We start from the raw sequence: 26,634 nt of genomic DNA, 5'->3' as shown, positions 1-26,634 counted from the left end.
ATGGCAGGGATTTATTAAAGAGTTTTGAAACATATAACACATGGCAAATTTTTTCAGTTGTCTGTTCTCATTCAGCATAATAGTTTGGGGATATTACCACTCTCTGTGTATTCCAGTCCCTACCAGGTGCTTATGAGAGAGCTGGAGAAGGAGTTCTTACAAGGTCTTGTAGCAATAGGGCAAGGGGGAATGGCTTTAAATTGAATCAGGGCACCTTTAGTTTAGATATTAGGGAGAAAATCTTTCCTGTGAAGGTGGTGAGACACGGGAAAAAGTTGCCTAGAGAAGTTGTGGGTGTACCAGCTCTGAAAGTGTTCAAGGCCAGGTTGGATGGAACTTTGAGCAACCTGATCTAGTGAAAGGTGATGGCTATGTCAGGGGCTTGAAACTGGATGATCTTTAACTTTCCTTCCAAGCCAAACCATTCTATGGTTCTAAGATTCAAAGGGAACAAGCTCTTAACCATGTCACTTTTTGATAAATTTTCACCCAAACCAGAAGTTAAGATCAGCAGAAAAGTGTCTACTGCACTCATTAGTGTGCTGTGCAAATAAAGAGGATCTGCTGTAACCAGTTAAGCTTCATTTATGCTACATAGCAAGTACATAAGACTAATTCCTCACACCATTCTGGGATAAACCTTACTTGCTCCCCATGTAAAGCAAGCAAATCTGGGTATACCCATCAGAAACTGATAAAGTGGATTTACCAGAAAGGGCACAAAGGAAAGGCCATACTCTTGTAAGATACCAAAATTATATGCTCCATACAAACGCTGGCCTACTTTAAGGGATTAAGTGTTTTGAGGAAGGGTTCAAGTAGGGAAGATGATGCCACTCGGTGCACAGAGCCAGAGAAAGTTCCCAGGTTCAGAGGTAGTGTAGAAGGAGAGAGGAATTTACCCACAGGAGCACACATTTTTATTTAATTCCTAGCATTTATATAAGTTTAAAATAATTAATAGATAAGCAGTTCCTACAAAATATGGAACTTAGCTCACAAGACAAAAAGTCTCTAGACAAGTTTGGCAAAAAGTAGTCACTACCAGTGCATAAAAATAGGGAGTTTTTAAGTTTTGAAGTGATTACATGGCACTCTTTTGGAAAACATGTGTGCTGAAAAACTAACATTAATGGTTAATCTTTATTTTAGTACCATGTTCTCCAAGAAAAAAGTTCCCCTAGGTATCCACCACTGGTAACTAGAACTGAAGGAACTGTAACAATAGAACCATCTGAGGTCATCTTGTCAGATCTTTGTCCTGCATCATCTTGAGCAAAAATTCGACCACTTACAGGTCAAATGAAAGCTAACATAAAATAATTCCTTCATCCCCTAAAAATAGTTAAAGGAAAGTAAAGCATGGTCTTGTCATATCTTGCGCATGCTTCTTTCAAAAATTCTAAAGACAAAAATTAGCTGTTACCACAAGACCAGCTTCAACTTGCCTTCCTCATTATCCTCTATCAAGCAGCTTTACACATCAGAAGTGGATAGTTGATAGGAAAGACACAGCACAGGGACTTGGAACATAAACTGAGTCGTGACTGCAGCTTTACAGCCTAGAGATAAGCAAGAGTCTTATCTTCCAACCAAAACAATATGTGAAGCTTTTCTATGCAGTTAATATCACTGAACAGAAGTAATTTCAAAATTAGATATATTAGTATATAAAGGAGTAGGGGAAGAAATTTCCCAGTAGAAACATAATACACTCCTACCAAGAGTAAATACTACCATAAAGATATTTTGGCAGTAATCCTAAACCTCCAGAACCTCTTGGTATTTGGCATATTTTGAAGTGGCGTAAAAGAAATTTCATGGTCTTTTGATTATCCACACACTCCATTAGATTCTAGATATTTAGTAAATACCACAAAAATGATGATATATCAACATTTGGCTTTTTTTTCCCTTCCCTCACCATGAACTAGGCCACAAAATTAACAGGCCTTTTTAAAGAATACTCATACAGCAAATGACCTCCTATAGAGAACAGTGTTTTTCTATTCTGTCTTGGAAACCTCTCGCTTGCCTGCAGTTTTTTCCTTGGAAAACAGCATATCCCAAGTAAAGCAAAACAAAGACTGCAGCAGGCAGAGCAATCACTGGGGATTTACCCTCCTGCATACACTGAATTCCCAGAAGAAAGTTTTCTGCTGAGGGTGACCACCCAGCAAAATTCGCAGTGTGCCACTCCAGCTGGGATGGGGGAAGAAGAAATCTGTAGGGACAATCTCAATTTCCCAACGTACCCACATCTTTTGTACTAGCATAACTATTCCGGTTAGATTTTAAAAGTTTTTATTACAGTATGGTTGCATCCCAAAAAACCCTCTCATGAGCATCGTTAACATGAACGTGTCTCATAATGCTTATCCAACTTTCCATGTACACTGAGTTAAGTCATGCTGGTGTAATAAAAACATGACAACTTTTACCACTGGCATAAATCTCAATTCTGTTTTCACAGCTTTATCCAGGCCATGCAGCCTCTTCTGATGCTGCAGCCTGGGATTTAGGCTATATAAAATAAGTTCTTCAAAACTTGAAAACACTTGACTAACCCTTGCTGAACTCGAGCTACAGATGCTAGAGTGGGACTGACACCCATGAGAGCCTGATGAGTGCCAGGTCACACGTGTCACCACAGCCAGACTCACGGCTTCACAGAATCAATTAGGTTGGAAAGGACTCCAAGACTCCAAGATCACCGAGTCCAACCTATGACCAAACACCACGTTCAATTAGACCATGGCACTAAGTGCCACATCCAGTTTTTCCTTAAACACCTTCAGGGATGGTGACTCCATCACCTTCCTGGGCAGCTCCTTCCAATGTCTGATCACTCTTTCTGTGCATAAATTCTTCCTGGTGTCAACCTGAGCCTCCCTTGGCACAGCTTGAGGCCAATTCCTTTTGTCCCCTCACTTGTCCCCTGGGAGAAGACTCCAACCCCACCTGGCTACAGCCTCTTTTTAGGGGGTTGTAGAGAGTGATGAGGTCTCCACTGAGCCTCCTGTTCTCCACACTGAACATCCCCTGCTCTCTCAGCCACTCCTCATCACACCTGTGCTCCAGACCCTTCCCCAGCTCCGCTGCCCTTCCCTGGACTCGCCCCAGCCCCTCAATGTCCTTCTTGTGGTGAGGGGCCACAGGCAGAGCCGCTGTCCCACCCTGCGCCCAAGCAAGGCAGCAGCTCCCTGCCATGGGGCTGATTCCTGGCGAACTGGAGCCTGTTCTCCCTCCTGTGTGAGCAGGACTCCCTGTCACACTCACTCGCGAGCATTTTAATACAGAATCGAGACATAAACGAGTTTCAATAAGGCTTTAATCCGCTCCGCTGACAGCCCGGTCCCTGGCCCCGCCAGCTGAGGTTCCCGGGCCTGCGGCGCCCTCTGCCGGGCTGCTCCAGCACCGATCCCCGGCGGATCCGCTCCCACAGCCGCACCTTCTCGGGCCGATGTTCCCCGGCTGCCAGGCCAGCGCTACCCCTTCCCCTTCCCTCGGCTGCCCCTCCGGAGGTCACAGCCCGGCCCCTCCGCTCTGCCCGCCCCGCCTGGGCCTTCCCCGCCACGCTCCGGGGAGCGCTGCCGGCGCGGGGCTCCCTGGTGCAGCACCAGCCCCCGGCACCCGAGAGAGGGTAAATCAGAGCGACAGGGTCACTTAGGTTGGAAAAGACTCTGAGATCACTGAATCCGACCTCTGAACAAACACCATCACCACGTCAACCAGACCACGGCACTAAGTGCCACATCCAGTCTTTGCTTGAACACTTCCAGGGACAGTGACCCTGAGTAAGCACATTTCAAATGTTACTTCAGCCTAGGGTACCATCACATCTCAAGTCTTTTCACGCAGGTCAGTTCACTGTAAGATACTAAATAAACATCTACAGTTGACACAGAATGCTTCTTTAGAAATAAACTTACATTCTCTGCAGTTAAAAAAAAATAGCTACCATATCTTAGCCAGTAATATTCCGTTCTCACTGCTTTCCCTTCCTGGAGCTCTGCAATCCTCATCACTGAAGAGGGAGTCCTGCACATAGTCCTTTACCTCACCATGCTCTATTCCCAACACCTGGGTTTTTAGAGAGTCACAGTCTCAAGGTACTAAAGAGAAATAGGAAATGGTCTCTCACCCAGCACACTACAGGGAATTTGGGCACCAATTTGTCACAAGCAGCCAGGGACTTATAGAGTCCAGATGATCATCTCTGGTGAGAAACCCACCCACTTGATGACTTTTTGCACACACACTGACATACAAGAAATTCAATGTTAATAGAAGAACAAATTGCTTCATGGCAAAGGTGACCAAGCACTGGCACACGTTGCCCACAGAAGTTGCGGAGTTTCTGCTCTTGGAAATACTCAAAACAAAACCTGACAGTCCTGAACAGCCAGCTTCAGCTGCCCAGATGTGAGCAGAGGGGTTTAACTAGGTACTCTCCAGAGATGCCTTCCCACCTTAGCCATCCTCTAATTCAGTGACCACACTGCCAAGCTCAGTGTGAGGGGCACTGCTTGGTTCTGAGGTTTGGCAAAGAAAATGCCTTGAAATTCTTGCTTACAGAATTCATTCTGAAAAGATAAGGTCAGCAAAATCCTCACACTGCCCCAATTCAAATGCAAACAAATATGAATACATTCCATAATTATAGCAGCAGGTTTTTTCTTAAACTTGGAACAGTTTCTCACCTTACAAAGCTCATCATTCTCCTCTTTGACAGGCAGAGAATTAGTATTTGTGCAAGAGTCCGAGTCTGATATCTCTACTGAGCTGTCCTCTTTTTCTGACCCATCGCACTGATCGGTGGAATCAGTATCCTTCTCCCAGTCAATAAGCTTCAATTCATCTAAAACAGAAGATTGGTAAAAAGAGTTTTTCTTTATCACCATCTATCATAAGCACAAAGTCAGAGTAACACTACAGCTATCCTGAACTTGGGGAAGAATTGCAACATTATTTTTTACTTATGTTCAACTGATGTTTATGTTTAAGCATTTTGTGTCTCACAAAATCTAAATCCTACTAGCCAAAAGTGTTATGTGAGGAAGGATAAAAATTACATACATATAAAGAAAAATATTTCAAAGTACCATCTGCAAAGAGGTGGTACATTTAACTGCACAGGTATGTAGGGTGTTCTCTTTAGTGTAGTTGTTATTCATTTTTCCATGGTTTAGTTAGGGTATTTTTTTGCCCAGCTGCATTGGATTTTCCATGTGTACTTGTTCAGAATTGACTGTTTTAAGTAAATGCCTTAAACAATGTTAACTAACATCTGCTATTAGTGGCAACCCTCACAGAGGAATGAAAAAGTTAGTTGAAATAGTCACCTCCTAGAACACCAAGCCTAAATATACAGGTTTGCAAATCGAATCTCTAAGCACATCAAAGAGAGAACTGTTGAGGACAAATTACTAGAAACAGGAATAAGAAAAGATGGAGGTAAAAAGCCAACAATTTAAAAAAGCCCCAAACAAACCCACAATGCAATGGCAATAAACAAAGAGATGCAGACAGAAATGCAGAACATTTTTCCACCATGTGGTATTTAATGCAACTCCAAAAGTCCATTTGTAACTCCAAGGATCTACTGAAGGGCATGAAGACCTGAGCTGCAGTAACACCCTCACAATCCTTTAGGTCCAAATGCCACAAGGTACTAAGAGAGATAATTTCAATGTGTTTTGCATTAATGAGCATGTTCAAAGGAAAAGAGATGAAAGCTTTTTGGGAGAGTTGTTTTTTTTGCTTTTGCAAATGCCATATTTCTAACACTAACACAAGATAGCATCATCTTGTGTGCCATCTATTTTCATTTCAGAACGCAGTATTCCTTGCTTCCCTGTTAGCTGCACTATGTGAACAGCCATGGGTTTATTTCTTACTTAGAATGTCCTTTCAAATTCATGGACCAGGAAATGACAGAAGGGAGAGAAATTGATGAAAAAGTGCAGCTGAAGACAGAAAAATTTTATATGCTCTATTGTAGAAGTGTTAACTGGGATAATGTATAAGTTGCATTAGAACTTGTAAGGAAGTCTTTACAATGTAAAATAAGTTAGGTTAACTTTGTAGTACTTCAGCTAGATCTGAAATATTACAGTTAGACTGGATCCTGGATGGCTGGGAAAGCATTCAAATGTTGCTGTGAGCTGAGCAAATAGATTGACTGATTGATGACTTTTTGTTTCATGTGTGACACTGGTGAAATGTGCTCCTTAGGTTTAAAACAAAAAGGAAAATCTTCTTCCTTTCATCTATATATGCCAGTCATTGGCATATCTGATGACTATCTTTTGTAATTCCTAGTAATTTTCTTCTTTTTGAAAAGGAAAGACTGTTCATTTTCTAAACTGCAATCTGTTGCTGAATAGGAATTTTTCTAACCTACCATTAATATAATTTATTTGTCCCCTGCAAGTATATCATGCAGGCTTTAATCTTCCTTTTTTTTTTAAGAGACAATATACAGGAATATTTTTATGCTTATAAGATAGCAAAATTTGGTTTCTCTGTGTAATTGAAGAAACCCTGATGTGTTACATATCTGCTTGAAGGTTACTAAGAAAATCTAATAATTCTCATGTTTTTCTTCTAAACCCAAAATATCCTGAAAGCAGTGGGCAGTAAAAGAACTGTAATGTTAATGTTTTTTGAAGTAACCATGATATACACTAATTTTAGCATTGTACCCAGGGTGCCTCTATGTGTGTGCGCACATATAGGTACAGTTGTAGGTGTGGGGAAGGGAAAGTAGGGAAAAAGTATTTTTTAGAGATGTTCCCTTTCAAGTTCACTTTGAGTGGCAGTACTTCAGTGTGACAAGATAAAATGGATTGCCTTGTATTTCATCAAGGAATTTATTCTATTGTCACACAGCTTCAAATGAAACCTCTTTGCTCTACTTGGTTGCTGATGTCTGTGTTTAAAATTTCTGATGAAGCTTCCTCATAAGTCAGAAACAGAAATGCATTTGTGTGTGTAAAAGGAGGCAGCACTATAGCTGTGTGTTTGTCTGGGTGCCTTCAGAGTCTGAAAGGTAAAAGTAGGAACTAGTATTTAGATTACAGTAGCATTGCCAAGTACAGAAGGTATTGCCGCAGTTCCATGGATATGTACAGATGCCTGGAGCATGGTGCAGCTAACAGGGAAGCAAGGAATACTGTGTTCTGAAATGAAAATAGATGGCACACAAGATGATGCTATCTGCAGCTGCAAAGCCTGCCATATCTAGTCAGTAGATGCAGAAAACTGTGTTCCTTTACTCAAAGGTTCAAAGTTCTCGTACATAATTTATGCTAAAAGCTTACTCTATATCCATATGAAATTTATGAAAAAAACCCAAGAAAACAAAAACCCCTTCAGCTGATCTAACCAAATTAGGAATGGATCATGTCATTTTGTCAGAATGACCTCAAGAATATTTTCATTACAGCACCTGAAATTGACAGAAGGTTTCTTGTTAAGTCTTGCACTTGAACTTACCTTCACTAATTCTGTCTTCTAACAATAAATCACAACTGCTAGGCAATTCCTCCGTTTTGGAAGTGTCACATTTTTTGCTGTCCAACCTTGGAATCAATGTTTTATTTCCATCATCTGAAAAATCACTGCCACTAGAGGTCCATGTTATGTCCTCAGCTTCCTTAGCACTTTCAGCAGCAGCAGCTTCTAGGAAAAAGCATTTCAAAATGTTAGACTGTTACAGAAATGCAGCTTTGTTAAATTTAAAAGTATTAAAAATTAAACTGTACTATTTTTAAAGGGCAAAATTATAAAATCTGTTACTAGGCATCAGAGATTAATACTGAAGCATTAACTCACATGTATTTTTTATTCATGTACACATTATTTTCAGTTTAGTTCTCCACAATAAATGCAAACACTTCATTTTATACAATGAGGCTACAACTGTGTCCTTCAGCAGTGTGAGGACAAGTCATGACTGTCTGACATTTAGTCCCCCTACACACAGGCCTAACACTCCTCCACTCCCCCACATGTACCCTTGTAAAATGCTGAGTGCTTTCAAGCAAGACTGTCCTTAGAATTCTGGGTTTGGGAGCTCTCTGACTTCATCCAACGTGTAACAAAGGAATAAAAGTATTCCATCAGTAGAGATTACTGTTCAGTTTTTTCAGGAAAAAACCAAAACTTCTTAGGTGTGGCAAAGAGAAGCTGGTGCATTTTTGAAGTAAGACATTTTAATTCAAAATACCTTTCTGCATTATTTTTAATCATAAAATCAAGGAGAAAAGGATTTATGCTTAGCATGGAGCATACAGAACTAGGAAGGCAGAATTCTCCACTTCCTACCACTACTAAAACGTTTTAAGTAAATGGGAATTTAGATAACTACTGGGGGTTTGGAATTTGGCAGAAGGGCCCAGAAGAGTAAAATACCACCACATCTCCTCCTGCAACACAGAGAGGTTCTTCTTAGAAATCCAGAAAAGCTAGAACCCAAAAGGTAAAAAAAAAATGCCCAGTAGGTCACCTACTTACATCCAACAGAAGCAGCACAGCTGCTGGAGCAAGCAGAAATAGAACCTGAAAAATACCACACTCTTTCTTTCCTTTCCTCTGGGCTCAAAAAAAAAGGAAAGAACTAGAAAGAGTCAGTAAGTCCTCCTCCTCTTTATTCTGACTAGAGTTCTTTTCTTTAATGCCAATATTAAGCAACTTGGGGGCATACAGAAGATTGTAAAAGCAGGAGATTGATAAAACTCTGTTTTTCTACCTATTGCTCATATTTACAAAATATGTGTGCTCTCATGCCTGCTTGTCTGTCTAGAAGATGACAGAATAATCTCACTTTCAATCTATACAGCTAAGGGCTATTTTTCATTCCCTCCTAATAAAATGTGGAGCATTTAAATATCCCATCCCTTTAATAATACACACCATTTACAGCATTAGTGACGCTTGTATCACCTTTCCAAAAGCAATAGTTGAGTGCCTGCAGCTTTGCAGAATGAATTTCTGGTACTATGGGTGAATGGATGAGCCCCACCACAACAGTGAGAGACTGTGGGTATTATCAAAATTAGCTTCTAATTACAGTAAGAGAAGAAGAAAGCAACCAGTACTTTGAGCCAACTTCTACCCAATACAGAACAAAATAAAGTAACAATAGTCTGACAATGTTAACATGAAATAATCAAAACATACTAGATGCACTTTCAGCAGATGTTAACAGTGGTCCAAGACGCTTCTTAATCCTGGATTTCTTATTAGAAGGCCTCTGGGACTATATTAAAAAGAGACAGAGATTTAATCACTAGGAAAATAATTTCAACATGTATCAATATATTCAAAGCTGTTGTTACTCACCTACCAAAGCTTAGCAGACCGATTTCAAATTAAATTTAAAATCTCTTACAAGACTGTAATATAATGAAGTATTAAAGCATGAGAATAGTAACATAAAATCTGAATTTTCATAGATTTGGAAAATACAAACTTTCTATGACTATGACAGAAATCACATGTGACCTTGAGAAGAACAGGTGCCAGTATTTTCAGCACTAAAATGTTAAAAGTGGGCAGTAACAACATGCTTGATAAAGCATGTGTCCTCTTGAAAAGTTACAGAAAATCTCTTGGTTGCCCTGTCTCTGATTTTACTATATCCCATAAGATATGCAACACTGTGACTGCACAGTACCAGAAAAAGAAACAGAAAAGCAGCTTGGGTCAGCACAAAATACTTTTCATTCAGATCTGGCTGATCGAGCAGGATTTTCCACACTTAATTCACTATTACAAACACACTATTTAGGTCCAGCAAAACCTCTTCAAATGCAAACTACGGCATTTTTGTTCCATATTTTTTAGGAAATGTAGCACTCCATCTCAAATGTAAAATTACTTTTGCATCCTTCAGTATATTACTGAATTTTTCCAAGTGATGAGTGCTATCTAGAACACAACATATGAACATATGCTCCCCAAGTTACACTAACAAGTTAAGACAATGTCCTTATGTAACTGTGCTTTCCATTTTCTGTCTATTTTGACAGTTGCAACAACATGCTGTTAGTTTGGAAACAACACCAAAAGAAAAGGCAACATCTTATTATCCACTCGAGCATGGAAATTCACTGTCAGTTTGCATCTCTTTGTTACACCACTAAGGCAACATTTTACCTCCAGCACTGAAGTGCTCTCAAAACCATCCCCACACCTAAGCCACGCATTGGAAATCGAAGAGGCAGACACTGATGTCCTGAGATTTGATTTTTTCAGACCTAGGGGTGTCTCATCAGGGAATGGTGTGCGTTCTGCATTCCAAAGTCTCTTCCGCTAGAGAAAGGAAAAACAAACCCATTAAAAACACAGGGTAGAGATAATCAATTTCAAGTTAAATTTACTTACTCTAGATTGCCACTAGTATTTTCTGAATGTTTACAAAAAAATTCCAATTTTTAATGAGCTCAGGAAAAAAATCTCAAACATTTGCAAGCATCTTTTATGCTTGCAAACACCATCACCAAGGTCAGGGGTAAATTAAGTTTTTGATAAATACACTTTCTGTTGGTCTAAGTTACTTCCCATAATACCTGATAGCTGCTCAGCAAAGCTGAAAATATTATGTTACACAGGAACAGCTCACTAAAATACACTTTAACTAAATAATGCCTTCAAAGTCATATTTACTGTGCTTTAATTTTGTTTATGCAGGAGGTCACACAAGGTATCACTATACAGTTCACCATTAAAAATAACTAATCAACCAAGAAAAAAAAAAACACTCCAGGCTCTTTCAGCTGTAAGAATTACACTTATTTCCACAACCATTTCCCCACCAAAAATGTTGCCCTTCTCTTACAAGGGATGCCAGAAGTCATTTGGAGCATTAGATAAGTCACAAAACAGGATTAGCATCAGTGCTAATTTCATGCAACAGATTGTAACATCTGAAAATAGCTGAAGATGAGAGAATTGCCTGTTATCACATCCAAAGCTCTCTCAGATTCAACACCAGTTTACACATACAAATTGAACTTGAACACGATAATCATCTTATCCTACTGTGCTAGTGAAATTTATCTTAGAAAGCACTGACTGTATCATCTAACTATATTTGTCTTCTTCTGATATGCCTTCTCTCAAGCAACTCCAGTTCCTATGTATAAATAATTATTACTCCAAAGTTAAGTTCATCAGCACAAACATTTTCTGCCAGGCTGGTCAATCAGGACTGTAACATACATGTCAAACATATGCACAACAAAAGAACAGAGAGTGGAATCATAGAATAAATATTCTGAGTTGGAAGGGACCCACAAGCATCACAGAAGCCCAACTCCTGGCCCTGCACAGACCCAAGAATCACACCATATGCTGGAGAGCACAGGCATTTGGCACTTTTTGCAAATGGCAATGCATATTTGCTTTCCATAGGGTTTTTTTCAGTGCTCTTGAGAATGAAACAAGCAGTTCCCAAAACCCTACACTGAGCAGCATCTTACTTCACCCTTCCAGTCACACAGTCCTACTGTGCACGGTAAGAAGACAGAGCAAAACAAATACACTTTGCAGCTTGCACTGATGATAACTGACCCTCGAGCCTCTTCTAAAACTGCTGGGGCTATTTACACCTCAAAGCACCTACTCATTATCACCAAAGACAAACTGTCCCCATAAGTACTCCCACAGACATGAAAGGTACAATCTTGAATCTGAAGTGGCATTAAATCTGGAATCAACAGTGCTTTGGTAAGGACATGATGTCAGGTAAGCAGACTACAGCAGTTTATCAAGGAAGGTTAACATTATGACACAGAGAATTTAAATGCTGCTTGCCTCCCAGTGAAGATGCTGGCCCAAGCCTCAATTTCCACAGTGCTTAGACAGGAACCTCTGCATTGGGCTGTCCTCTTGGCAAGTGCTTCTGAAAGTTTTTAACCTTTGTCAGTGTTGCTTTTAACCTTAGTCAGAGTCTTGCTTACATGCCTGGTGTTTTGTAGCTTCTAGAAGATTTTGCAAGCTATATTTTGCAAAGACTTACAGTATCAAATACAGTTCATCGAAAGCTTATTTCTTGAATGGGATGCTGCAGTTTTGAGGAATACACGTCTGTGCCAACAGCAGCACCACAGCTTGCAAGCAGATTTACAGGACAGCACTTCTGATGGTCAGTTAAAAGCAGAGATGGTTGCAAATAAGTGAAAATAAGTGCACATAATTGCATGCACAAAGAGTTGCATGAAACAGGCTTTGTAATATACTTCTATTGTTAGCAAGCTTAATAAACACAGAGCTAGGGAGTTACTCTCTGTTAAGCTTCTCATTCATGCTATTCTTAATATCATGACATTTGCTGACAGGCAGCAAACCTCAATTTCTCAGTGCTGTCCAATACCAACACAGGAAAGAAAGAGTGTGACAAGAGGCAGGGGATGAACAGCAGAACGTGGCAGCTGACACACAGCCACTGCTGCACAATTGCCAAGATTTGGGAAGGGGACACCATATAAAAATCAGCAGGATAAAGGCTATGTGTTAACTCCCTCTCCCTAAGTAAGATGGGTTAGGATGCAAATAGAAAGGATGTGCAGACAGGTGACAAGGCTAAAAAAGCAAACTGAGTAGAACAAATAGCTATGCTTATGCTTAGATGGTTACACTTCTATTTAGTGTCCAATCTGAAGTTGCATTGGAAGTGACTTTTAAACAACTGAAATTCAATGCACTAGACAGTCATGGCTGTGACAGGCAAGGAGACTTTTCATAATTGATGACTTAACAGCACAAGAGTTTTATTTAACCCTGCACTTCCTTGGCCTGACTAAAGCCAGGCTGCTCAGGTTTTCAGAGCAGCACTAGAGAGCTGTCTCAGGGCAGGTGGATCCTTGACAAACCAGAAACAACTGGAGTCCCCTCTTCCCCTTCTCCTTTCCCAGCACTTTGCATTCACCAGACTCTGTGTGCAGACACAGCAATGATTAACTAAACTGACAGAAAACTTCTTTGGGAAGAAGCACTTGTTATCTACAGCTGGTGCAGCAGCACAAGAAAGGATACAAGCATCAGTGGAACCAGTCCAGCAGTTGCTTGACACCATGGCAGCTTAATTACAACCTGAAGAACCATCAGTACTGTGGACAGTTCTGGTAAATTAGCTCTTTGTTTCACCATGCATCTTGCTCCCCAGATTCAAGAAAATCTGAGAGCTTCTGCTACCACCACACAGAAATTTATAACCACTACAAGCACTGAGAAAACAGTCCCCAAAGTCCCAAACCAAGGAAGAAATACACCTTTTACATGAGATATTCCTCAGCTACTGCAAATTCTGGCAGACTCCACTTGGAAGAAAACAAAAGAGAAGGACTTATGATTGCTGATACCGACAGCAGTGGCTTTGAGTTCCATATTTTTAATACAAATATCTTGCCACCATTTCCCACATTCTAAATCATCTCAAAAACTGGGAAAGAAACAACAACACCACCACAAAAAAAAACCTCCAGAGCCAAATTACCGGATCCCAAACTCCTTGTCAATTTAAATCTCTCCATATAAATATTTGATGTGATTTCAAGAAACTGGCCCTAGAGCTTCAATCCACAGTTACTGAGAGGGCCAGCAGCCTGCAGGGCCTCTGTTTGGCTCTTTGCCTTCAGACACGCTGGGAACAGTGCCAATGTTGGGGACAGCACTGTCACCCTTCCCCTGCAAAGCCACCTTGGCACAGAGGGGTGGTGTCCAAGGACTTCAGTCACAGCAATACATCTGCTGGCATGAAAGGGCAATTTTTAAAGGCTCTTTGCTTCTGCTCCAGCCTGCTTCACAGCAACAGAGAAACTAACATTTTAAGAAACTTATTCTCAGGAGTAAATATTTATAATTCAGCTAATCTGAAAGACTGTGCTGCCCCCAAAGAAATGCAGCAACAATTGTGAGTTGTTTTAATCTTGAGTCACAAGGTTAATAAACCTTTTCTTTTAATCTGAAATAAAAACGGGGCACACAAAAAACTTGTGTAATTTATTAAAGGAATGCATGAAGTGTCTCGAAACAAGGTACTGGAATTTAAAAAAAAACAAAAAACAACACACTGAATCAGGCTCAAAAGAGCTATAGCATGTAGACCTGCATGTACATCACAAAATCAAAATTTAGTACAAAACAGAGTCAGACAAAAAACCTTGTAAATTGGGTAAGGTGTCAGAAGCCAAAATATGAACTCTGAAATTTTGAGTTCCAAAGGGGAAGGCTAGGATGGCTACCTCATATAGAAATTGCTTTGACCTCTGCTCCCAAAAGCATTGCATTTTGTCTATGGAGCGGTTCCTTCTAAATGAGTGAAAAAAAATTGAGTTACTCCTGTTGGCATTAGCGGAATTAGGACCAAGACCCCCTCATAAAGGGCATGGCAAGCAACCTTACCTTTATCTCACTGGAAATAACTAAAGGAGTAATGGGGTAAGTCAGCCTACATGGGTGCAGGTGTGAGGAAAAGGGAGGCACACACTGAAAAAACCATGAAAATGCATAATGATTATACAGCAGTCTACTGCAAATAAGGGGCTGGAGTGTTGGATTTCACTTTTAAATAGATGTTCCTAGTTAGAACATCTCCACTCAACCAATCTGTGAGGTTACTTATGCCCAAGACTTGTTAGCCAGAAACACTCTGTATAAAGTCACTGGGACCATGTGCTCAAAGGCTACTCACTACACACCCTTTACACTTCAGACAATCCCACTGCTTTGGGGCTACCTCAAAGACCACAGGAAGAGCCCCCAGGAACACATGACCCAAAACAATCTCTACCTCATATGCAAGTGGTATTTCTTTGACCTTCTCTAACACAAAAAGCAACATAAGCTGAAGGAGAAAACTAGGGATAAAACATTTCACTACATGAGCTCCTACTGCTGGTTGGCCTTCAAATCCAAAAATCAGTCGTGTCACTTAAACATCAGTCAGAATTATTCAAATACAACTGTTACAGTCTTCCTGAACAGAGCAGAATGAAAAAGTACTGAAAATCACAGCTCTACTTGCCAGAGACTTTTCATACTAAAAAAAAAAAAACAAAAAAACCAAACCTGACAGGGGCAATCACGCAAAAGTATGCAAATATCCAACACTGACCAACAGCCATCCTCATCTTTCACCTTTGTTCTCATCAGTTTCACACAAAAATACTCCAACTAAAACACTTCAGCTTGTGCTGGCCTTCAAAACTCCAATTTCAAGACAGTATAAAACCAAATTTGACAACAGAAACCTCATTTTCAGCAAAGCACCATATTCATGATACTGAGTTCTTAAAAGTGTAACTATTGCTTTTAATGCCTAGATAAAAAGAAAAGTTCTAATTTAATATGAAAACATTCTTGCATTGTAAACTCTCAAGTGAGCATTCAAATAAAGGTTACAGACTTAAAGTCATGGTCTGTATTTTTTTCCAATGAAGATTATTTTTTCACTCCTGTGAAAATCAGTATCCATGTTTTCCAAAGATGACTCACAAGAACACATGTGGTCCCAAGAAAAGTCCTCATCAAGTTGTAATCCTTCATGAAACAAAAAAGTATACTGTACAATCACAGTCAATGACAGCAACGATAACCTGCCACACCATACCTCCTCCTACTCTCATGGTAAAGAACTACTAAAACCAAATTAAAATCTTAAAATAATTTTCCCATTGATGTGTGACACCAAAATTTTTAAAACATTCTTTCAAAACCTTTCTCGGTGCTCATGATTTTTACTACACTAGATAAAATACTATCCTCAATGACTTATACTAACATATATAAGATTACCATTTGAATGACAGGAATTTTAAACCTATTCTTTTTTAAACAAGAACTTAAATTACTATATGCTTACATTGAAAAAAACAACTGTCCAGGAATAAGAACATTATTGAAGTATACTTTGCATTAACAACTAGTGCCAAGTAGCAAGAGAGAAATCTGCAATCTATGAAAGCAGTTAAAGGAGAAGTATTTTAGAAAAGCTTACAGAAAATTAAGCTATCCAAAATGTTTAGGATACAGTAACAGTATCACACATTTTTGTTACATCTCAGGTTAGCACGGGTTTTTAATAAATTTAATTAATAGCCAGCAAGTGCTCTATTTTCCCTTGATCAGTATAAGTTCTCATTCATAAGGAACATTATCTTTGTCAGCAAAAGGAGTTACTATTATCACAGGCTGTTACCACATTGCAACAAGAGTTGTTTAAATCCTGTTTCACTTAAGTGCGCATTTTCTCACTAGGCAAGAATGCAAAGCCTTTCAGAAGAAAACATGTGTAGTGTCAATTTACAGGTTAATTTACGTGAAATATAGTAGGTTATTTTAAAGCTTTTTTTAGTAGGATTTTTAAAGCTGTTGACATTTTCTTCCATTAAAATTTCTTTTAAATAGGCTTATACTTAAAAAGCAGTTGAATGTGCACACCAGTATAGATGAACTTCTTTAGGAACCAGATCTGTAATTTGCCAGCTCTATATGTCAAACAACACTTGCAGTCCCTCTTTCAGCAGTACATCAACATTAGCCTAAGCACGGCCAATCAGAGCCAGCACATCCCAATGGCCCCTCTGCGGGGAACATCCAATGCACCAAGCAAACTACCAAAGGAAACGGACAGAAAAGCAGCACGGGGCGCCTCTCCTCCCTCCGCTCCCAGACAAGGAAGCGAAGCTGCTCAAAACAGGACCGGCCAATTCCCACAATTCTCTTTTCCTCTCAAGTTTTACTCTCCCTGCACTTTTCCCCGCCGGCCAAGTGAGCAGGCCGGGCTCGCCGCTGCCCCGGTGCAGCCGTGCCGCTCGAGATCTCACTGTCGGTGTTGCGCAACCGCGCTCACCAGCGCCGCGGGAAGGGCCCGCGCTCCCGCCCCGCGCTCCAGCGTGGCGGGGCCCCGGCACAAGCACCGCCTTGGAGCGGATATGAACGGGCAGCGAGGGCACAGCGCGGCGGCGGCGGCTGCTGCTGCTGCTCTGCCGCCACCAACACCACCACCAGCCACCCCCACCCCTGGCAGCGGAGCCGGGAAGCGCGGCTGGCCGGGGCGCACGGCAAGGCCGACGCGGGGAGCGGCACGGCTCGGCCCTGCGGGGCGGCCCGGGAGCACTGACCAGCGCGGCCAGGGAGCATTGACCGGCCCGGCCGAGCCCCTTCTCCTCCCGTCCCGCCGCCGGTACCTTCCCCTTCCCGCCGGGCATCGCCCCCGGCGCGGCGCCGCGTCCCCGGTCACGTGGCGGGGGAGCACCGGGGGCGGGGCCGAGGGAACCCCCGGCCCGCGCCCGCCCTTTGCAGCTTTGGCGCCGCCGGGGCCGCGGCTCCTGATTGGGCAGAGCGGGGGTGACGTAGAAGCAGGGCGGGGTTCCCGGGAAGGCGGGGCGCGGGGCGCGCGCGCCGGGGGCGGACTGATGGCCCCGGTGGTCCCGGGCGGTGCGGGAGCGCTCCTCGGGAGCCGGCGGGCATTTCCCGGCAGGAAACGGCAGTGTTGGCCCCGCCGCCCTCCTGCCCTCCCTGCCCAGCTGCCCCGAGGCCCAGGCGGAGCTGGGGATGCTGCGGGCGAGGGGGCTGCCGTGAACTGGGCCGTCTCTTCTCTGCCCAGGGCAAGGACTGAGTTGGCAGCGCTGATTTTTGAGGGTATGGTGTGAAGAGCGACATCTGAGCTCTGCCCTTCTCTGCGAAGTTTTTCAGCCTGGGTTTCGCCGCTGCATCCTTCATTATAGCCAAGGTCACTCATGCATTCTTCCCGATACCCGGGTTCACTCAGAAGTAAATCTCAAATGAGTGCTTAACACCGCAAGGAAAGAAAGCACAGGGATGGAAACACTGCCTAGACACCCAAGCATGTAATGTCTAAGCACAAGGCACTTGATGAAAAATATTACTGTGACACCATTAAAATAAGATTTTTTAAAATTTCCTGACCAAAAGCCGATAAATGTACTGGCAAAAATGGTAATGTCAGTGCTGAGATGTTGACTTGGAATTGGAACTGCTTTGCATGGACGTTCTCTTCCTTAAAATGATAAGTTAACAGAAACAGCTAACAGAAGGAAAAAAGGCTGATCACCTTTGCAAATGTTTTACTGGTGCAAGTGGAAACACTGGCAGAAAAGGATGGTTATTTTTATATTGGTTATAAAGGATAGTTATATTTTATATTTTACAGATAGGTTGTTTTATATTGCTTAGTGTAGGTTCTTGACAAGGTCACCTTGACTGTCAGTGCTGCTATTAAACACAAGTAATAATAAACAATCTTTGCAAAATAAGGAAGCTGTGTCTCAAAGCTTGATTAGAATTTATAAAGTACTTACATTTTGATGGAAAGTACTGCATGACTGCATTTTTATTGTTGAGCCCTGATTACATATATCCGTCCATAATTCAGTTTGTATTTTTCTCAAAGCACCCCATGGCAAATACCTGTCTGGCATTCCCTTTATAAAACTGCCACTAATTAAAGTGGATTTTGCAAACAGAAGAGCCAGAAACATCATCATCCAAAACCCATACTGCCTTTGATTTTTATATTCAAAACAGAATTAAAAGCACCGGGTTCTCATCCTTCCAAAAACTTGCAGTATTTCTTCTGAAATTACCTGACTGACAAATTAATCCTATTATATATCCTCAAGGTAGGTTTTTTTTAAAAAGTATGTTATTGCATTGCTTAGCTAAATAATCTTATGTTAGAGCTGAACCACAGAAAATGGACCACAGAAGTCTGGCCTACTTTAGTGAGTGTGTTTTCTCTGTACATAAACTCCTTCCAAGAATTCCAATTCCCCCAATCTATAGATTCCTTTTGTTTGTTTTCACGTTCTTCACAAACAAGTCCTGAAATGACATGGAAGTAGAGGAAGTGTGTGAGAAAACCATATGAACTAAAACAGAGCTGCAGCTTTTAAAAAAATAATGTCTCCATTTCATTATTAGAAATAATGTGAAGAAAGAATAATAAAAGCCAAGCTTCTTGACAAAAGCTGAAATTTCATAATACCATACGCTATACTTCAGGTCTGTTAAAAATTTCTGTGCATCATATTTTGGAAGTAACAATTAACATAATTGGTTATTTTTTGAAGAACTGGTTTTTCAACTACATCTACAAGCATATCTGTGTTTCCACAGGCTTAAATAATGTTTTGAGTCCATTGTTTTATCTGATATACTGATTGACTGTATTTGCACTTGAGATCAAATCTACTGCTGCTCAGGGAACATTAAGAAATTGTGAACTTTTTGTATTTTTGTTGCATGAAAATTCTATGAAAACAGTACAATTTCTGTTAGCAATAAAAATTTATTTCTGTAGTGAAATCCAGAAAAAAAGGAAATTTATTTGCTGGTGGTGCTGTTGATTGCACCAATGTTACTTAATCCACATGTAGAAAGAACTCTTTCAAAGAAACAGAAAGTATTTTACACAGATGAGTTAAAGGTAAGGAAGCTTAAATTACTGAAGTTTGGAACACTTGTTTATATTGATTGAATATGCCCGTCCTTCATTCTAATATGGGTTTATGGATTCATTTCCTCTTACAGAGCATTAAGTTAGAGCTTTAAAAGCTTTTCAGTGTACAAAGTCTGGTATAGACAATGTCAAATTCAAACATAGAAAAAGGTTTTTGGTTTGAGTCATTCCTTCAGGAAAGTTTTAAAAGTCACAAGTATCCCAGACACCGAACTGAGATGAAGTAGGTGAGGAAAAACTCATCAAATATTTTAGAGTCTGTCTTTCGGGGTCAGATAGGTTTTATGAGTTTGTCAGGCAAGAGGTCATCCAAAGGCCTAGGCTAGACAGATCACAGTCTAGATCCAAAATAACATTTTCTTCTGCAGACTGTGTGGCAGTTTGATCATTCCAGGCCTTCTAAGGTTTTTTTTTTTTTTCAGGAAGTAACATGAAACGCTTAAATCTTCTTAATCCTCAAGCTACAATGTCAGTTCCACTTTAAATTGAATTGTACTGTTTCACAGTACAGTGCATCACTATGCTGAGGCGAGCTGTGAACTGTGGAAGAAATGGGGAAAAAAAAAACCCCACAAAACCCCTCAGGGGATGCCAGATTGCAGTGGATCAAAGAGTCAGTTTCTAACATTCGCACAAATTAAAAATTAATAGCTGATCATTTAAGAATCAAAAGCAAAAAAAAATGTTTTAAATGAATCAGCACACCCAGGAAGCATCTCTTTGGCAGCCCTTGCCCCTGGGTCTGAAAGACAGGAGGGGCTCCAGCCCCTGGAGTGTCCTGGCTGCTCCCTGAGCCTAAGCCAGCTCATCCCAGCTCCAAGTGCTCCCCTGGCAACTTGCAGTGGCTGACATTTTTCTCATCTCCTGCTATTTCTCTGTGTCAGTGCTATAAAAGGAGTATGAGCACATAACTTTCTGGCAAACAGTAACATTTGGGAAACATATTTGCCTACTTTTTACGAGGCGCCTCTGTAGTTTAATGGGATTAGTGCAAATAAAATAATATTTTCCAATCTGAAACTGTACATCTGTCATAAAAGTACTCTCTTTTGGCTCTGGCTCATGAGAAAAAAATGCAGGCCCATATTCAGAGCTGGAGAAAAGTGACATATTTTAAACTTCAATCATTAAACCAGTTTACTGCCATGAAAATTTTTCCTCTTAATTTAATTCAACAAGATTTTAAAATTACTGAGGGGCCAATAACACTGAACTTTATAAATTTTAGTAACTCCAGATATTGAATTTCCTCTTTTAGGTCTAGTATTAATACTACTTTGGCCTAATCATGACTGTGGTGTACCCTTGTATTGAAGATTTTACAAACACTATTCCTGAAAAATGCCTTGCCCAAGGGAAAGTAGTATGTTAAAGAGTGGGTAGGGTAATACATTAGTTCCTTCTTCTACTGCTTTGGCAGCTGGTCATTTTGGGTTTGGTCTCTACATGATTTCTTTCTGCGTTTTTTCACTTCTTGAAGTAGGCAGGAATGTGCTATGAGATGCCTTCTAGATAAAGGCTATTGCATAGCACACAGCTTTAGGGTGGGGAATAAACAAGACACAATAAATTATTAAAAATCAAAGTTGCCATACTAGGCAGTCTTCCTTATCCAAGAAGCTCCATCATCATGAATTTATTATTATAACTTAGAGAGAGAGAATAATGAAACCCAAGGTTTTATTTGGTTATTTGTACTTTATATATGTGTGTGTGTGTGTGTGTGTGTGTGCACGCGCACGTGTGTATAATGTATTTATTATTTATTCTGGGCCATCCTGAGCCCTCATCTATTTGCCTACCATTCTGGCGTGCATGGAGACAGGATAGTGTAACAGTAAAGCACATGGCTTGAGCCTAGATTGCACCTGGGCTTGGCTGGTCTGTCTGTGTGGTCTTAAAGGCCAACTATTCATAGGAACCATGATGCCTAAATCAAGGAAATTCCTTAAATCAACAGCTAGCAGATATGTCACTCTGATTTTTAAAGTTTTTCTAAGCCTTCTGGTGTTTACATTCTTGTAACGAACTTTCTCACACACTTTATGTAAATAACTCATGGTTTTACATTCTTTTATGGAGGAGGAGAAATTTGATGGACTGTTGGTTTGTCCAGTGTCATTGGAGAGGTGGCACTGTCACCCTCCAATCCACTCTTACTTTTGGAAATCTATAAATGTTGGAGTCAGAAATTAAAAATTCTCTTTTTACCCTTGAGAGAGCTGCATGTCCATATCATGTTATTTCATGTCCTATAGTGACACAGATCAGTACAATTTCCACAGTATTCTCAAACCCCATGCTACTTGTGTCTCAGCTTGCTCTGTGATATTCCATACTTCCCTCTGTTTCCTGCTCTTTAGTATAACTTAAGCTGCCTCCTTTGATGTGCTCATTAGCAGGCACGGAACATGCTGAAGTACGAGTTTGAGCAATTGCATTTTCACATGTAGGCAGTCTTTGACAGTCCCTGTTTAGTGGAGTATTTGTGAGGGTTTGAGGGGTTTTCTGTGTTTCACTTATCACCAAAATAGTTTTGAGAGAATAGGAAATAAAACTTGTATTCTCTGTCTGCTATATCTTCTGTATCTTCTGTATCTATATATTTTTGACATAAATCTAGAAGCCTGCAAAGGGAAAAAAATATTTTTTTGCCTACCTTCTAATTTCCAGAAAAGGAAACACCTTTTCTACTACTGTCCATCATACTCCTAATATATGTTTAGACAAATTTCTGCTTTCATGTTTGCGGCTTCTAAGGTTAGAGATAAGAAGTGATAATTCTAAAATACTTTGGCCTGTTTTAGTAACTTGCACTAAAAAACTGCACTGAGTATATTACACATCGTGAATTTTTTATGTACCCTTGTAAATTAATTCAATAGCATAACACAATTTTAAAATGTGATAATAACAATGGAGGGGATCCCAAATCAAAATTCAGGCTGTGAACACCAATTAAAATTAGAGTTGGCTCATGAACTTAAGTTCATACACTTTAGCTTTCTTAACTGGTATCAAGCTTTTAACTCAGTAACCTGAAGCTGAGTATTAAAGTTCTGGGTTGTTTTCAAGAGCAGAAGTTCAGCCGCTGCTGCTGCTGGAAGCAGAATGCAGGTGTAAGCACATCTCAATTGATTAATGTGTAATTAAGAATACAGAACAAAAACCATTGCATACAGTTTGCACTTAACGATCATAACTTCTGCATAATTCCTATCAAACCTGCCCAGTTTGTAAAATAACACTGACTCTCACAATAGATGAGATGCCTCGTGGGGTGCAAGTAATGGATTTTAATTGATTTGCTTTCTGGAAAGATTCCATTTGGTCCATAAAATCTCAGACCCTGATGTGTATGATTTCAACTCTCTCTCCCAGTAGCGTACAGCAAAGGTAACACAAGGTGTCACACCATATGCTGAAATACGTTTGCAGCTGAAACATTACTCCTGATGCTTTCCAGTCTTTTTTGTTTGTTTGGTTGGTTGTTTTTTGCCTATCCCAGTGCCTCACTTCCCTGGAAATCAGGAGGCACAGAGTGCGCTGCTGACTGATGTGGTGTGGCAGGCTCCAGTGCAGGTGCAATAATAAGAGACAAGACTCAGATTATTGTTGGAATGCAAAGATAAACCTTAATCCTCAGTGTCACTTGTCTTTGAAAGGCAGCACTTAACATTGTTTGTGTGGTGTTACTTGGCACGTTTTACTTTTGTTACTCAGCGTTGTTTTGTATAGCGCCTTCACGGGCGCGTCCTCTCTCCCGTACGCTGTAAAAAATACGGCATCTTCAACAGACCCGTAGCGAGAAAACCAGTTCGGAGGTGATTCTGTAAATACAGCAACTTCAATAGACTCGTAGCGAGAAAAACAGCTTGGAGGCGATTCCGCGGCGTGCCTTGGTGCCATGAGGTCATTGCGGGTGTGAGATTCACCCTGTTGGCAGGCGGGCACCGGAGCGTCCTGGGGCCGCGGGGAGCCGCCCGCTCCCACGGGAGCCAGCCCGGAGCCAGCCCCACGGGCAGCCCCGGCGCGGATGCCGGAGCCGGGGGCCGGTCCAGCCCGCGGGGCGCGGCCGGGGAGCCGCCCTCCGCCCGCCCCCGGCCCCGCCGCCTCCCTCATCCGCCGTCCTCCCATCGCTGCCATCCCTCCGTGCCTTGGTGCCGGCGCAGGGCAGGGCGGCGATGTGGCGGTGGCGCTATGTGAGCGGCCCGCAGCTGCACGGCTTCCGACACTACAAGGTACGGGGCAGCCCCGAGGCAGCCACGGGACCGGGAGGGAGGGCGGGCAGCGGACGGGCAGCCCCGAGTGGCATCGCGGCTCCGGAGCGCTCCGCTTCGGGCGGCCGGGTCCCAGCTCCGCTGTGAATGCGGCCTCGGCCGGCCGGGCCATCCCTCCGCCGCCGGAGGGTCCGCAGGGCTCCCTCCGCCTGTGCCCGCAGGGGGATGTCCCACACCCTCACCTGTGCCCGCAGGGGGATGTCCCGCACCCCAACCTGTGCCCGCAGGGGGATGTCCCGCACCCTCACTTGTGCCCGCAGGGTGATGTCCCGCACCCCCACCTGTGCCCGGCTCCGATGGAGTGCGTGCCCTGGGCAGGAGGTGGGGGTTCGCGGGGCGGCAGGTGTCGGTGGAGGCAGAGTGAACCGCGTTTTGAGTAAGTATCAACGTCTGTAAAAGCTGTGCCCGTTTCAGAGCAGCGTGGTTTTGGAGGCATCCGGTGTTTCTGTAAGAAAGCACGCAGTGATGCTGCTTGTCTGGCTGTCTGCAAAGCCTTCGGACACAGGAATGCTCTGGCATTGAGAAATAAATTAGAAAGCCGGCAGAGGGGGAAAGAAAAAGTTACTTTAAATAATTTGATCTAAACCTCATGTTTGCAAGTAAGCGGCAAGCAGAATGCCAGTAAAGGGGTGAATCATTAGATATTTGTATTTACCAGTGTTATGTCATGGACTTAGGAGTTACAGGGAATGCAGTACAGGGATCATCCAGGTTTGTGCCAGCTGAGGTGCAGGTGTCTGAAATGGGCCATGCCACCCTGTTCACACACCCTCACCTCTTTCCTCGTGAAAAGCAGGAGGGGCATACCAGCATCTACCAGCACAACACTCAGCCTTTTATTTTATGTTCAGTTGGCCAAAGCAATGCCCTACACCATGCTCCCCAAGATTCTTGCCTTCCTGCTCTTACCGTGTGCCTTCCCAGGCTGGGCTCCAGCCAGGGCATGCAGCTTTTCCTGGTTCCTATCAAACCCTTCCGTTCCCTGGGCCAGCAGCTCTGCCTGTTCACCTCAGCAGGAATGGAGGTGGAGGAAATGTGGCTTCGAGAGTGTTCTCCAGGTTGCTTCCTAGGAACCTGTTTTGCACAGAAGCTAATTAAAATGCACCAACCTGTTTGTGTGTCTCGGATATGAGTGGGATAAAACATTCTGCCAGCTGCCTCTGGCCAGAGGGCATGAGTTGCACAGGTCTGTGCTTGAATGGTGAAGTCTTGACTGAGATCAGGAGGAAGAAAAATAAAAAGCAATTTTTAGGATAAATGGACGTTGTTATTTAAGTAACTTCCCTGAATTATTTGAGTTCATAGTAGAAATATGAGACTACTTGTATTACATTCTTTCTTACTACTTGAACGAAAATAGCTTCAAACAAGTGCAGATGAGGAATAATCAAGACAACATTTTTAAAAAAACCTGTAATCATTGTGCCATACTTATGATATAAATTATTACCAAAAGAGAGAATCACATATCAAATAATTTAATTTGAATATATTGGTTTCTCAAGAGCATTGCAAAGAAGCTATGTAGGGTAATTTTACCCTAAAATTAAGTATAAGAATCAGCCAACGCAGATACTTAAGAAGTATCTGTTCTACCGTGTTCTGAAAAAAACTCTAGTAAGTGCAGGCTTTAGAAAGATGAAATCAAATGGCTTTCTTTTACCTGAGGTGACTTGGGACTGGAATATCTTGGAAATAAATAAATCCAAATGGCATGTGTTTCACACAGAGAAGTACAGCTATATGAGGTTAGTGCTGCTGAGCTGGTCAGGTATCTGCAGCATTTTCCTGGTGCTCCAGGTTGCAGGAGGACCTGGCAGGTGATGACAGCTCTCCCTATTCCTAAATGCTGCTCACAGTGATTTAAAGTACTCCAAAATACAAAAGTGGTGCAGTAAGGAGACACTAATCATTACCACAATCTCTTGTCCTTCATTCTCCCGTACCTGGGGCTGCCACAACAGCTTTGTTCTCACCACCTCCTAGGCCTGACACATGCTCTTCAACCTTCTGTTGCCTCTGGCTGCCATCTCTTCCCCTTCAGCCTAGGGCCTTACTGCATCCTCATCCTTCAGCTTCCCAGCCCCTTGGAGGAGATTGCTGCTTCCTTTGCTGCCTGTTCAGCAGGTGCTAAACTCTGATCTCTGTGCCCAGCCCACGTGGGTCACCTCTTCTTACAACCTCCTGGCTGTTTCTGCCCTGTGTTTCCTGGTGAACCCAGGTGTGGGGTAGTGTGGAGGGATATGAGCATTGGCCCTGTGGAGAACTAGGTAATCTCTGAAAGGATACATTCAATATTGAGCTAAAACACTTCTGGATTTGAAGTGTGCATAAAAAACTTTAGATTTAGTGGCATCCATCTCTCTGTTGTACATCACACTGCAGCATTGTACTCGCGGTACTCTCAGTGGCTTAACATACTCCATACTTTGCACAATTTATCTGCTGAGCATAATGCAGATTAAAAAAATAATTTGTGTAATCAACTGCTTTTGTAAAGGTAAATATGGCCTGAAAAAAATGCTGTTCAATTTTCAAAATTTTCACACAGCTGAATTAATTTCTCTGCCATGAATGCTCCAATTGTATGTTTCAGGCACTGTCTGTCTCCTGTGTGCAGTTGGAGGAGGGCCTTGGCAACAAAACCAGCACAGTTCTTTGCTAAGGGAATGGCAGACTTCTAATGAATGCAAAGATTTCAGCACCCTTTAACATGTTAGGTCCATGGATGTTAGGCTTTTGAAGCAAGTTTTCCCCAATTACCAAGCTTTGGCTTACATCATAGTGTGACCTCAGAGCACAAAAATGCATTTCATTAGAATGAACCCAAACCAGATGACAAAAGTACCCCCAGTACATTCA

At 41.9% G+C, this 26,634-nt stretch overlaps 2 protein-coding genes across 6 annotated transcripts in view; one reads left to right on the top strand and one right to left on the bottom strand.

Moving 5' to 3' along the window:
* SPIDR (scaffold protein involved in DNA repair) overlaps window positions 1-17,318 on the bottom strand; it is a 196,367-nt gene extending 179,049 nt beyond the window's left edge. For 3 of the 5 annotated variants that reach the window (XR_010439214.1, XM_064706070.1, XM_064706072.1), the window contains exons 1-5: window positions 17,133-17,248; window positions 10,165-10,320; window positions 9,187-9,265; window positions 7,501-7,686; window positions 4,704-4,861 (exon numbers count right to left, since the gene is read on the bottom strand). Coding sequence is in view for 4 of the 5 variants with exons in the window: in XM_064706070.1 (XP_064562140.1) it covers window positions 4,704-4,861; window positions 7,501-7,686; window positions 9,187-9,265; window positions 10,165-10,320; window positions 17,133-17,219 (666 nt within the window). In the remaining variant the exon portion in view is untranslated. Of the gene's footprint in view, window positions 1-4,703; window positions 4,862-7,500; window positions 7,687-9,186; window positions 9,266-10,164; window positions 10,321-17,132 lie in introns of all 5 variants that reach the window. The other 2 variants (XM_064706073.1, XM_064706071.1) reach the window with 2 other exon arrangements.
* Window positions 17,319-23,606: 6,288 nt separating this feature from the next.
* LOC135444418 (ethanolaminephosphotransferase 1-like) overlaps window positions 23,607-26,634 on the top strand; it is a 56,595-nt gene continuing 53,567 nt past the window's right edge. The window contains exon 1 of the mRNA XM_064706064.1: window positions 23,607-23,733. Within this exon, the coding sequence (XP_064562134.1) occupies window positions 23,677-23,733 (57 nt within the window). The 5' untranslated portion in view covers window positions 23,607-23,676. The remainder of the gene's footprint in view (window positions 23,734-26,634) is intronic.

This window comes from Zonotrichia leucophrys, chromosome 2, assembly GCF_028769735.1.
Source record: "Zonotrichia leucophrys gambelii isolate GWCS_2022_RI chromosome 2, RI_Zleu_2.0, whole genome shotgun sequence".
Lineage (NCBI taxonomy): Eukaryota > Metazoa > Chordata > Aves > Passeriformes > Passerellidae > Zonotrichia > Zonotrichia leucophrys.
This window is presented reverse-complemented; position numbering and strand designations above follow the sequence as displayed.